Source organism: Chinchilla lanigera, unplaced genomic scaffold (assembly GCF_000276665.1).
Source record: "Chinchilla lanigera isolate Chin_1 unplaced genomic scaffold, ChiLan1.0 scaffold00052, whole genome shotgun sequence".
NCBI lineage: Eukaryota > Metazoa > Chordata > Mammalia > Rodentia > Chinchillidae > Chinchilla > Chinchilla lanigera.
In genome coordinates this window covers 4,823,061-4,836,021 of record NW_004955453.1, presented here as the reverse complement: position 1 = coordinate 4,836,021, position 12,961 = coordinate 4,823,061, and the positions used below count along the sequence as shown (strand labels likewise).

Below are 12,961 nucleotides of genomic sequence, written 5' to 3'. Positions count from 1 at the left end.
TGTTTTGGCTGTTGTAGATCCTTTGCATTCTGACATAAACCATAGGAATTTCACTCAGTCTATGGCTCATTGAACCTGTAGGTCAGTTGAGGGGGAATTGCCATCTTAAAAATATAAAATCTTCCAGTGCGTGAACATAAATATCTATTTATTTAGATTCTTAATTTCTCTCAGAGATGTTCTAAGTTTTCAACATGTGGATCTTATATTGTTTGTTAAATTTACTCCTAACCATTTTCTTGTTTACTTTTATTTTGGGGTTTGGAAACTTAACTTTTAGATATCTAAGTTGCCAAGTGAATTGTTGTTAAGGTTTGGACTGTACATATTCAAAGACTTCTGTGTTGAAGGCTCAGTTTCCAGCTGGTAGGTACTGGAACATCTAGGAAGTGAAGCTGTTATGGTTTGTGTCTGGGTGTCTCCCCAAAGCCTCCTGTGGTCATGGGGCAGGCTTTTAGAATTTGATTGATTATGGGTGTGAGAGCTGCACCCGCCCTGGGGTGGATAGTTTGCATATGTAAGGGAGAGCAAGAGGCTGCTTGTGGCTATTCCTGGCTTTTGTGGGTTTTTTGTTGCTTTGCTGTGTTCTGACGCCATGAGCTGTATCCCTCTGACATGTGCCACTCTGACTTATAACCTGCCAAGTATGGACTGAAACCTCCACAAAGTGTATGCGAAATAAATCCTTCCTTAATTTTGGGCATCAGGTATTTTGTCCCAGCAATGAGAGAAAAGTAACCAAGACAGAAGCCTAATGGAAAGAAGTTAGGTCACTGGGGACATGTCCTTGAAGTGGATGTTAAGAGTCTGTCCTAGGGGCTGGGGATTTAGCTCAGCGGCACAGTGCCTGCCTGGCAAGTACAAGGTCGTGAGGTCAACTCCTGGTACCGGAAGAAAAACAAACAAACAAACAAAGATTCTGTCTTGGTTACTTTCTTGTTGCTGAGACAAAATACAAGACAACTGAAGTTATAGAAGTAAAGGTTTACTTCAACTCACAGTTTGTAGAGGTTTCAATTCATAGCCAGCTTGTTCCAAGGCCGGCTAGAGCAGAAGGGCACTGCAGAGGAGAAATAGTCCATGGAGTGGCACAGAGAGGCAGCAGCATCCAGCCTGCCTCTCCCTTTTATCCCTTCCATTTTACCAGCCTTTTAGGTGGTGCCACCCACACCCAAGGTGGATCCTCCCCTTACCCACACTCAGAATTATGCTAAATCAATCAGTAGACTAATTTAGTTACCACGCACCGTTACCCTACATTCACACACTTTAGATCCAGCCACCTCCAAAAGCCACACATATGAGCACATGAGGTTTTGGGAGACATCTAGATACAAGTCATAACAGACGCCAACCTATTCCTTTTATTTTTTTCTTTTGCTTCCTGGCCATCATGAGGTTAATCATCTTGGTCTACCATAAGCTTCCTGCCATAGGCTACCTCACCATAGGCCCAAAAGAAATGGGACCAAAGGACCATGAACTGAAATCACTGAAACCACCAGTCAAAATAAACCCTTCCTCCATGTAACTTGATTATCTCAGATACTTTGTCATAATGACAGAAAGCTGACTATCACAGTTGCTTTATAGAAACAAGATCAACTCATAAGCCGAGGAAATATTAGATATGCTTACTCTAAAGCCTTGTTCTATTTGGTGTCATATTTTTATTTTGTCTCATGTTATCTCTCAAAAAACAAATGAAGGAACTCAAGGGACCTAGATGGAATGCAGATTCTGTTCAGTAAGTCAGTATTACTAACCTTGGTTGTAGCATTTCATTCCTTTCCCAACATTCATTCTGAATTTTACATATTAATTTTAAAAGTGTATTGGTTTGATTTATATAAAACATTGTATTAATATGAAGTTTTTATTCATCAATAAATCTATGACCTTCCATCCAAATTACTAGAAATAAATGACCATGAAATATTCAAACTATATACTTACCAGAATGTACTGAGCCATTCAGCTGGATAGATAATCAGGTTGTTTTCAGATTTGGAAGTCAGTGTCATTGTTTTCTACATGAAACAATACTTCAAAAACTACTTTCATACTTTAGAATCAAATCAGCAAGTATACAGTGAGTATCATATATGTATCAGGTGCCAAGAAAATGTATAAAGACAAAATTCCTGCCCAATGGCATACATATTTATGAAAGAAGAGACATAATGAATAAGACAATAAATAACAAATTAAAAAACAAGTAAGTGATTTAATGTGAGGAGGTGCTGCTGGGTGGGGTGGCACAAGCCTATTCTCCCGGTACTCAGGCAGAGGCAGGAGAATCGCTGTGAGTTTGATGCCAGCCTGGGCTACAAAGTGAACTCAAGGCCAGCTTGGACTACACAGCAAGACCATGTCTCAAAAAAGAAGGAGAAGGAGAAGGGGAAGGGGAAAAGGAAAAGGGGGAAGGAAGTGCTAAAGGTATGGGGAAGAAACATAGACTTAAGGGATTACGGCAAAAGGCACATTGAAGAGTTGATGTTGCAAGTTTAGATAAGTTGATCAAAACAACCCTTGTTGAGCTGACCCTGGGACAAATACTGAATGGAGATGAGGAGTTCACTGTATGGATAATGGGACAACGAACACACAGGCAGAAGAAATAGCCAGTTTCACGTCTCTGGGATTGAGGCATGTCAAATGCTGACAGGAAATAGCAAAGAGGTGGATATGGCCACAGAGAAGTGAGGAGGGAGAGGAGAGAAGGGCTGGGTTATATTTCTGATCTTTTGAATCACAGTGAAAGGATCTGGATTTTACTCTGGGGGAAACTGGGAGTCATTGAAACTTATGGAGCTCTTTTTCTATAAGATCCATATTAATGTTTTTATTCCCATAGACTAGGTTCCAAAAGTGGGACTACTGGTCAACATGTAAGGCATCTTAAAATTCAGTAGGTCTAGCTAGGTCTTTTCTTCAGAAGCTGTAGTAATTTGTGCTCATACCAACAGTGAATGTCTGTTTCTCTGAATCATCTAACTATATAGTACAGTATAACTGCTGAGATTCTGTTTGCAGACTTAATGGGTTTGTCATTAATGTTTTAGTTTTGGTGTTTTTATTTATTGCACACTTTAATTTTCTCTTATTTAAACTGCCTGTTCAGATGCATTTTCCTTTTGGTTCTTTATTAATTTTTTTAATTAATAGACTCATATATTTGTATTCAGATACATTAACTCTTTTCCATATATATAGTAAAATATTTTTCTACACTGTCCTTTAATACCTTTATTGCTTTTTAAAAAAAAAACTCTTAAGGGAAATTTTCCTCAATCTATTTTCTTTCAGTATTTTTCTTGTCTGACTTAGCTACCTGTTCTGTCATAATATTTACATTATTTTATCAGGTTTTAATAGGGTTTCAGGCAAGTGTACCACACATTCAGAAGGATCAGATTTAAAATTCCTGTATTCCTGAGAATATTTTGTATATCTCCATTTAGTTATATCTTATTTAATTTTCAACAAAATTTTATTTTCTTTATATATATATCCTATCTTTCTGATGTTTATAAATACATGTGTATGATTACTATTATGCCTGATTAATTATTTCCTTTACAATTTTGTTGTTTCAAGTTTAAAAATTGCAAGTTCTATATGTCTGTGGTGGTTAATTTTCAGTGTCAGCTTGATTGGCTTTAGACACTCCTAGGAGACTGATAAAGCACACTTCTGGGTATGTCTGAGTGGGTCATAGGGCGTGACCTTGGAGACTACATCTGGTCCCTAGTCCCTTCCTGTTGGGCTCTTCCCCTGCACTCTTCTTCCAGAATGTCATGAGTAGAATAGTTTTCTTTGCCATGTCCTTCCACCATGATGTTTCTGCCTTGGAACCAGCCAACTGTGGATTGAATCCTTGAGCCCTACATAAACCTTTCCCCTTTTAAATTATATATGTCAGGTATTTTGTTTCAGCAATGAAAAACTGGTTAATACAGAGAACTGGCACCAGGAGTGGTGTAGTTGCTATGACCATAACTGATTGGTTGGGTCAAAGGCTTTGGAAGTGATTTATGGAGGAATATGGAAAACTTGGGAGAAGCAGGCTGGAGAAAACCAAAAATACTGTAAGCACCATCTGATGGGAAATTCTGGGCAGGGGTTATAATACCAGAATGCTGATAGGAATGTGGAGAGTAAAGGCCAGGTTCATGATATTTCAGATGGGAACAGAGGGCATTCATTACATTCTGGCAAATAATTTGTCTACATTTTGTCCAAGCCCTTATACTTTTGTGAGACCAAGTTTAAAGACAACAAACTAATTGATCTCATGGAGATAATTGTAAGGTAGCAGATTTGAAAAACTGTCAGTTCAGCCAGAAAACAAGCATGTTAAGATTGGGGCCAAATAAAGTGTGATTGCTGAAGATATTCTTGCCATTAAAAAGAAAGCAAATACTTTGAACTAGGACAAAAAAAAAAAAAAAAAAAGATGCCTTGGGGCCATCTCAGGAATCAACAAGACCCTACCCATTTCAAGCTTAAAAGGTGCAAAAATGTAATTCATTCATTTGACAGAACTCCTGTGTCTCCTCTTGGAAAAGGACCCACAAAATTTGTTCTCTAGGATTCATTTCACCATGTTCAACCACCAAAACCCTCAGATGCCTTTGCAGCCATGATCCAAAGGGATCTGACTACTGCTCAAACTGGCAGAAGACCTTGGGTCATCCATATAAAGTTGCTTTTACAGGTATGCGGAATGTAAGAATTACAGGGTCATGGAGACTTCTTGTAGTAAGTGTTTGCAAGGGAATAGATTTTAAACAGGACACTTAATTTATAATATTATTTTATAATATTCCTCCCAAAAGTCAAATGCAGAGGAATGCAAAAGATCTTTCTGCATGCTAGAGACCTGAAGAATCTAGTCAAAGATCTGGAGCCCATGTGTGAAAACCACAGAGTGTACTACACTTACACAACCAGGATGCGTACAATAGTAACTAGGTGATATATTTTGTAGGTCCACCATTATGTGTTCAACCAATTATTGAATAAATCTCTCTATGGTGCATATGGCATGTGTATGTATGCATGTGTATGTGCAACACTGTGCTTAGTGAATGCTTTTTTTCTTATGATTGAAAACAAGGCAGGGAAGCCCACTCTTCCCACTAACACACTGTATTTCAATACCTAACAAGTACAATAAGATAAGAAAAGGCAATGACTGTTGAGGGAAAAAGTAAAACAGTCTTTATTTGCTGATGACATGATTACTTTCTATAAAGTGAAACAAAAGTCTATAAATACTTTGGTGGATTTACCAAGGTGATACATCAGTAGTTAATACTTTTTTACCAAAAAAAAAAAGAGCTAAAAAAAATACTTTTTTAAAAACATCTATTTCCATGGAATAAGAACAAGCAATTTAAATCCAATACTACCTGAAGTAGCACCAAAAAAATCAAATAACTAAGACTAAATTTAATCAAAGATGTACGTGGCTACTAAGAAAACTGAAAAGAAAACAAATGGAGAGCTATGTGTAATGTTAACAGACTGGAAGCTCAATAATATTAAGATGTCACTTCTCACCAAATTTATCTATGTGTTCAGTGAAAACTCAATCAAAATCCAGAAGGCTGTTCTTGTAGGTATTCACTGATTCTAAAGATAAGTAGGAAACTAGTGAGGAAAGGGAAAGCTAAGACAATTCTTCCTAATTGACTTCAAGACTTTCTTTAAACTGTAGAAGTCAATTCAAAATGGTATTGACATAAGAAGAGATAAGAATATCAATGGTACAGAATAGAAAGTCCAGAAACAGACCAAGTTTACAAATATTGTAAATTAATTGGTGAATATTTTAATGACCTTGCAGTAGACAGATTTCTTAGATACTAAACTCATTAAGCACAGAGAAAAAATATAATAGATGGACTTCATCAAAATTAAAAATTTCTCCTCAAAAGACATAGTTAAGAAAATACAAAGCAAGCTAAATATAGGGAAAAGTATTCACAATACACAAATCAAAAAAATATATTTCTATTAATAACAAATACCTATACATTGATAAGTAAAAGATATCCCAGTCATATAAATGGGCCTATCTCACAAAGGAAGAGTAAAAAATTGCTAAAAATCACATGAAAATGTGTTCAACATCATTAGTCATTAAAGAAATACAGACTGGAACTAAAATGAGATAGTATATCACACATACACACACACACACACACACACACACACACACACACACACAAGAATGGCCAACATTAGAAAGTCTAATAGTCTTTGAAAAAAGTTTGAAAAGTTCTAAAATAGCTAAACATATTCCTACATAATCCAACTTCTTGTCCCCAAAACACTTGTACAAGAACAGAAGCTTTATTCATATTAGTTCCAACTTGGACTCAATCCAAGTCCGTCAACAGGAAAATGAGTAAACCAAATGGTATGTTCACACAGTACAATACCCCTGAACAATAAAAAGAAGCAAACTACCGCTAAACATAGCCACGTGGATGATGAACAAGAGAAGCCAGACTCAAAGCATACAAAATACATTTTCCCACTTAGGTGAAATCTAGTACACGCAAGATTAGCACATGGAAATGGCAGCAGTTTGTCCCTGGGAGGATGCTTGGCCAACATGTGCCACACGTGGTTGAAGGGACTGAGATGCACTGTTCTGTTCCACATCTGGGTAACTCATCAGCTTCTCACCCCCGTCTCCTTGACAGTCTCCACTCCTTCTTCCATGTTCCTCAGGCCCACCGGCTGCTTTCCTGACCTCTGGAAGGATCCTCCACCTACAACTGCAATTAGGATTCCTCTGACTGCTTTTATTTTTATCTCAAACTTTGGTTAAAATCTCTCATTCTTTCATTGTCCTCTGCCATTCTGTCATTCTGAATCTATATTCTCTGTTATCTCTGAAGAAACATATTGTTAATAAAAAAGGAGACTAGGCCTCTTTCAACTAGTCTCTAGCCAGAAACTTTTGTTTTACAGAAATTTGAAACAAATTTAGTATGACTTGGTGTTATTATTTCCTGTTTGTGTTTTTTAAAAACATCATTATGATTTATTATGATTTATTATTTATTTATTATTATTATTTTTTAAAAATATCATTATTATTTATTATTCATTATTTGTTATTATTTCCTGTTTGTGCTTTTTAAAAACATCATACCACAGCGATATATGGGCACCCATGTTTATAGCAGCACAAATTTAGTATGACTTGGTGTTATTATTTCCTGTTGCATATTGAGAACTGTCCATGGTTCTCTTCTGGTAGATAAAGATTTCAGTTTTCATAACATTTAGAAGTACAAAGATGTTGGTTAAAATATTATTAGCGCAGTAAATTCATCAGCTGGTGATATGGCAAGTGAGATCATGAGATCAAGGAGAATGGCATTCACAAGAGACTGGGAGAGCAGGAATGAACAAAGCGTTATGGAGCTGACTGACAGACAGTCTCTAACCAGAAGCCAGAGAAGATGTCCATCCTGATCACCTTAAACTCACCTTCAGTTTAAGTACATTTTATATCTCCATAGTAACCATTATCTCATTTTTGGGAATCTTACAAGAATGCACAAAGTTTACCTTCTCAGGAGCTGTTGGACTTCCACTTTCCAAGTGACCATTACAGTTTAACTTTTAGCCTACTTCCCAATTTGTCCTGTTTATTCTGTTCCCATTTTATGACTTTGCTCCCCTTTAAATGGGTCGATAACTAACCAACGGGTAGGAGCGAAGAGAGGGGGTCAACTACAGCTTCAGTGGCTTCTCTTAGTATGGAGTTAAAACAGAACATGGAGTCTCTCTTGCGCTATCACTATGAATCAGGATTTTAGGCTCAGGTGTAAAATCGTGTTCATATCAAAGACCCAATCCAAAAATGGGCATCTGAGATGAATACACACTTCTCAGATGAAGAAATACTGATGGCAAGTAAATACATGAAAAATGTTCAACATCATTAGTCATTTGAGAAATGCAAATTAAAACAACACTGAGATTCCATCTCACCCCAGAAAGAACGGCTATCATCAAGAAATCAACCAATAACAAGTGCTGGTGAGGCAGTGGGGAAAAAGGGACACTTCTCCACTGATGGTGGGAGTGCAGACTGGTGAAACCACTGTGGAAATCAGTTTAGAGATTCCTCACAAAACTAGGATTAAAGGTCCCACTTAGCCCAGCTATTCCCCTTCTGGATATTTTCCCATAAGAATTAAAAACATCATACCACAGCGATATATGGGCACCCATGTTTATAGCAGCACAATTTGTCATAGCTAAATCTTAGAAACAACCCAAATGCCTATCAACTGAGGAATAAATAAAAAAGATGTGGTATTTTTATACAATGGAGTGTTACTCAGCTGTAAAAAAAGATAAACTCGAGGCTTTTCTAGATAAATGGATGCAACTAGAGACCATACTCATAGGTGAAATAGATCAGACCCAGATTTGTAAACATCATATTGTCTCCCTAGTGTAAGAACTTGAAAGAGTAAATAAAACCCAAAACGTACAATAGATAATATGAAAGGGAAAGAAATTTCTCAAAGGAAGGAACAACTGGGATGAGGGAAAAAAGAAAAAGGAAGAAAGAAGGAAGGCCAAAATAAATAAATAAATAGAGAGAGATGGCTGGGATAACTGTACTGCTGATGTCTGATGATTTATTGAAAGGAACAGTTGATGCTTAAAAATTTTTATATTATGACTAATTCTGCATGCTTATATCTGGTAATCTGAGCAACTAATTTGAAGACAACAATATTCAATACAACAATAATTGGTGAAATCCTAGCATCTTGTCTAGTGAAACTCTGTATTGTCTCTAATGGTTTATCTAATGATTATTTTTTATTCTCTTTAATGATTTGAACAATCTTCCATTCTTACATCTGGTAATCTGAGCAACTTAGTTGAAGATAACAATATGTAATATAACAACCACTGTTAATTCGTATCATTTTGTTTTGAAACCCTGTATCATTTTTACTGTTCTCGCTTTGTTTTGTTTATGTCTGTGATGCTGGTATTTTGCTATTGTTCTTTTTTTTCTACTCTCTTTAAAATAAAAATATAAAATGCCTAAAAATAAAATAAAGTCATGTTTACAGGGAACAACAGCAATTTCTGAAATTTAGGTACCCCAAAAGATTTAATATATATAACTATAGTATAGACATATATTAACACAAATCAGAATCAGATTGTACAGGAAATTTCATCAATATTCTGGGAAATTCTCAATTTGTGTTTATCATAGCATCATCATTATTAAACCATAGTATATATTTATGAATTAATTTTAAACCATAGTATATATTTATGTTTTTAAAGGTAGGATGGTATTTCTCTCTTAACAGGTCAGAGAGGAACATTATTTTTAATCTTTCCAAGATTTATTTTTCCCTCAGCTGCTAAGTAAGATACATTTTCAACGTTGGATTTCCTTTTTTTTCACTGTTTTTTATTGCTTTATTTTGTAGGAATTTAACTTAAATTCCTCTCAACTTTGTAGGAATTTAAATCTTTTAATTCAAAACAATTTTATAACATCTAGGTGACAATATCTTTATAAAGGCTTTGGTCAGAACAAACTGGACATTTAAAGTCCTATACTATATACAATTTATATGTAACTTCCATGATTTTTGTATGACACCTTTGCTTATTGCTTCAATTCCATTTACTTAAGTAATGCTGCTCAGGACCACCTATTTTATGTATATTGGTTCCTCACAGCCTGTCCACGTATAATATCTTACAGTTCTTACAAATATCTCAGAATCTTGATGGCCACTTTTCTGTGGTACCTTTTTCTCCTAGAATGGTCACGGATGTCCAAGATGGAGGGGACCCTATGAAGATTTTACTCAAATGCTTCAAAAGACATAAAGTACCTATTTCATATGCAATAAACAAGTCATTTCCTTTCCTCGAAGGTCTCCGTGACCGTGAATTGATCACCAACAAAATGTATGAAGTAAGTGAAATTTATTATTTCATAACTTAATAAACAAGCTCCAAATTGTCATGTTTTTATATAGCAGGCCCAAACTTCAGGATACATTTAGCTGATTAATGAGTCTCCTGTTATTCTGTACTTCTCTCATATTTCTGTAAATACTCCTGCAAGGTAGAGAGGGAAAGAAGCAGAGATTCCCTGGATCTAATGGAAGGACTGCTGTCCCACAATGCCCTCTGGGGCCAGGTAAATGGCACTGGAGATAACCCAGGTCAGAAATGGGTGTACTCTGTCTATGTGCAATGTCTTGTACATTTGATACGTGGTAATCCATGAAATTCATATAATGAAACATAAACAAAATATTAAAAATAATGTTAATGGCTTGATGAATAATCTTATCAAATTTTATTGAAATAGCAATTCACAGAGCATTTTATTTCACTTCATATTGAATTTTAAAATCTAGATCAGAGAATATTAAAGCCACAGGGAAATAGAATCCTGTTAAAAAGAATGCTTTCTATACAATTTTTCCATTTTCTTGTACTTTTTTTTTTGCACTTCTAGACTTCTGGTTGGAATTTGGGTAAATTGTACCAATAGGCCCTATTGGAGATTCTTGGTAGTGAGTCCTTCTTTTGTCCTATGAACTTGCTTTCTCATGGTTAGGTTCACCACAAGAGGGACTGGTTATCTAATTTCCTTCAGCCTATCAGGCTCAGCAGGCATCACCTGCTAAGGCTATTCCCAAAGTATCCTGGCTTTAGGCAACAAACAAGTTAACTTTGAATCTACTTTATCCTTTAAAACTGCTCACATGTAATATAAATCAGGATAAGATCAGACTCACCAGTGTTTTGTTTTATTGTTATTTTTGTTTGTTTGTTTTTCTTTTTTGCCACAGGGAATTGAACCTAAGGCTTTCACACTGTGCTGTGGCCTCAACCCCTTTTATTTTTTTATTTTGAGACAGTCTTGCTAAGTCACTAAATTGCCCACACTGAGCTCAAACTCACAATTCTCCTGCCTCAGCCTCCTAGAGTATTAGGATTACAAGTGTGTACCACTATGCCCAACTTCACAAGTGGGTATTTTTAAGGAAGAAAGATTTGCTTGTTTAATATAGTAGCTATACAAATGTACAAACATTCTAAAGCTGTACACAGGAAGATACCTATATAGGGAAATTGAAATGTATTAACTGTAAAATTACTTTCTAGGGCTCAACTATAATTTGGAAGTCTGTATTTAAGCTTTCTCCATTTAATATTTTTTAAGGATTGTCAAGAATCATGTAAAAACTTGGTCCCTCTACAAAGAGTGATGTACAATGTTCTCAATGAACTGGAGAAGATATTTGACATGGACGTTCTGGAAGCATTATTCAGTGAGGTCAACAGGGAGGAATACCCTGATTTAATGAGCATTTACAAAGACTTCCAAAATGGTAATTACGTTTATTAATTTTTAGGTCCGTTGTCAGTTTTTTAAAATAAGCATAAATTGAGTTTCTACCACATCCCAGCATGCTGGGTAGTGGGGATGTCATGGTTAATGAAACAGACATATCATGAGGGAGCTGTCTAAGGACGGTTAAGGGCTAAGGTAAGTACCCCCCAGAGCCCCTAACTAAACTTAGACTCACAAGATAACCAGAGCCACATCGGCCCAGCTTTACTTAGAAGAGCCTAGGACAAGAAACGCAGGACCCTAGCATTATCATCGTTTCTCTTCAGCAGGAGCTCTTGCAGTGGTCTATGCATCAGCCCACCAAGATGACTGCTGCAGGCGCTGAGTGACAGCTTAGCTGGGCCGGGGTAGCATCCACCATGGCTTAGAACCACACATGAATGGAAGTCAAGATCTCTTGTAACAACTCCGGTGTCCTAGCTTTACGGGACTGAGTTATGAGAGGCACCACTTTGAAGAAGGACCACATTATGGCTTCCTACAGGCATGCGTAGTTCCTAAGGAGTCCTTCTCAGCCACCTGTCATGGGTAATTTTTAATCTAAACCCCGAGAAAGATTCACCTTTATTAAGTCTCCAGACTAATGAGTAAGAAAGTTAACGCTGGGTCAAATTCTCCTTTAAAGAAGAAACAGTTTCGTTAACCTCTCCATAAAGAGTAAAACAAACATTAATCACATTTACTGCTATGCAGTAAAAAGGATGGCCTCCAATTTTTTTTAGATTTCTTGCCAAGAAAAGTTTTTATGCCACCAGTTTGATCTCAGTTAAGTTTTCCAAGTACGAGGTAGAGATACCACAAGAAAAAGGGGCATGTTCCAGGGAAGAGCTGGAACAGAGGTGTGAGAGAATGTCTGTGAAATATCCACACATGTGATTTATCTGAATTTGAAAGGGGGAAGTAGTATAGAAACTGACTCAATGACATCAACTGGAGGAAGATTTGGAAGCACCTGCCATCAAAAGCTAAGAATGTGAAGTTTGTTTATTGGGCAAAAAAGAAATGCGATAGGTTTATAAGCAAGGAAAAACATTCAAGGCAGGTGTCCAGAGCTTGGTCACTTGTGTGAAATAGTAAGCTTGTCAAAGGAAGAATATTTTTATAGCAAGTCACTCAAGTCAGAAAAAGAATAAAAGAAATCAAATATCTGGACAGCAATTTTAAGTCAGTATTCTGTTTGTAACTAGGATCCCCCAGCCTGAGCATATGAAGGAAATGTGTTATAGTTACTGCCCACAACCCGTGAGCTCTGATCTGCAGGGACTGCGTGACACCCCTATCCCAGGCCCCAGAGTCTGCACCTTACTCCTTAGTTCCTGATATTCCTTGTGCTTTGGTGACCCTGTGCTTTGCACACCCTGAGGGTTTCCTCTCTGTGAAGGGAACACAAAGGGTCCCTGTGGGGATCAGCTCCTTTCTGTCCCAGGGGTGGCCATGAACTTTGCCACATGGGCCCCCTGAGCACTGAGGGACTGGAGGGCTGGGGTTTCCTTTTTTTTTTTATTTTAA

The 12,961-nt window shown here is 36.8% G+C and overlaps 2 protein-coding genes across 10 annotated transcripts in view; one reads left to right on the top strand and one right to left on the bottom strand.

Moving 5' to 3' along the window:
• Positions 1-12,961, bottom strand: part of LOC102027482 (nuclear body protein SP140-like protein) — a 143,168-nt gene that overhangs the window by 42,480 nt on the left and 87,727 nt on the right. The window contains exon 10 of one of the 2 annotated variants that reach the window (XR_001236171.1): positions 5,204-6,794. The exons of the other annotated variant lie outside the window; for it this stretch is intronic. The gene's annotated coding sequence lies outside the window, so the exon portion shown is untranslated. Of the gene's footprint in view, positions 1-5,203; positions 6,795-12,961 lie in introns of those variants that run through there. 2 annotated transcript variants of the gene reach the window in all.
• Sp100 (SP100 nuclear antigen) overlaps positions 1-12,961 on the top strand; it is an 81,500-nt gene that overhangs the window by 20,217 nt on the left and 48,322 nt on the right. For 7 of the 8 annotated variants that reach the window (XM_013519803.1, XM_013519802.1, XM_013519807.1 and 4 more), the window contains exons 2-3: positions 9,841-9,997; positions 11,261-11,429. In XM_013519803.1, the coding sequence (XP_013375257.1) occupies positions 9,841-9,997; positions 11,261-11,429 (326 nt within the window). Of the gene's footprint in view, positions 1-4,545; positions 4,721-9,840; positions 9,998-11,260; positions 11,430-12,961 lie in introns of all 8 variants that reach the window. The other variant, XM_013519805.1, reaches the window with a different exon arrangement.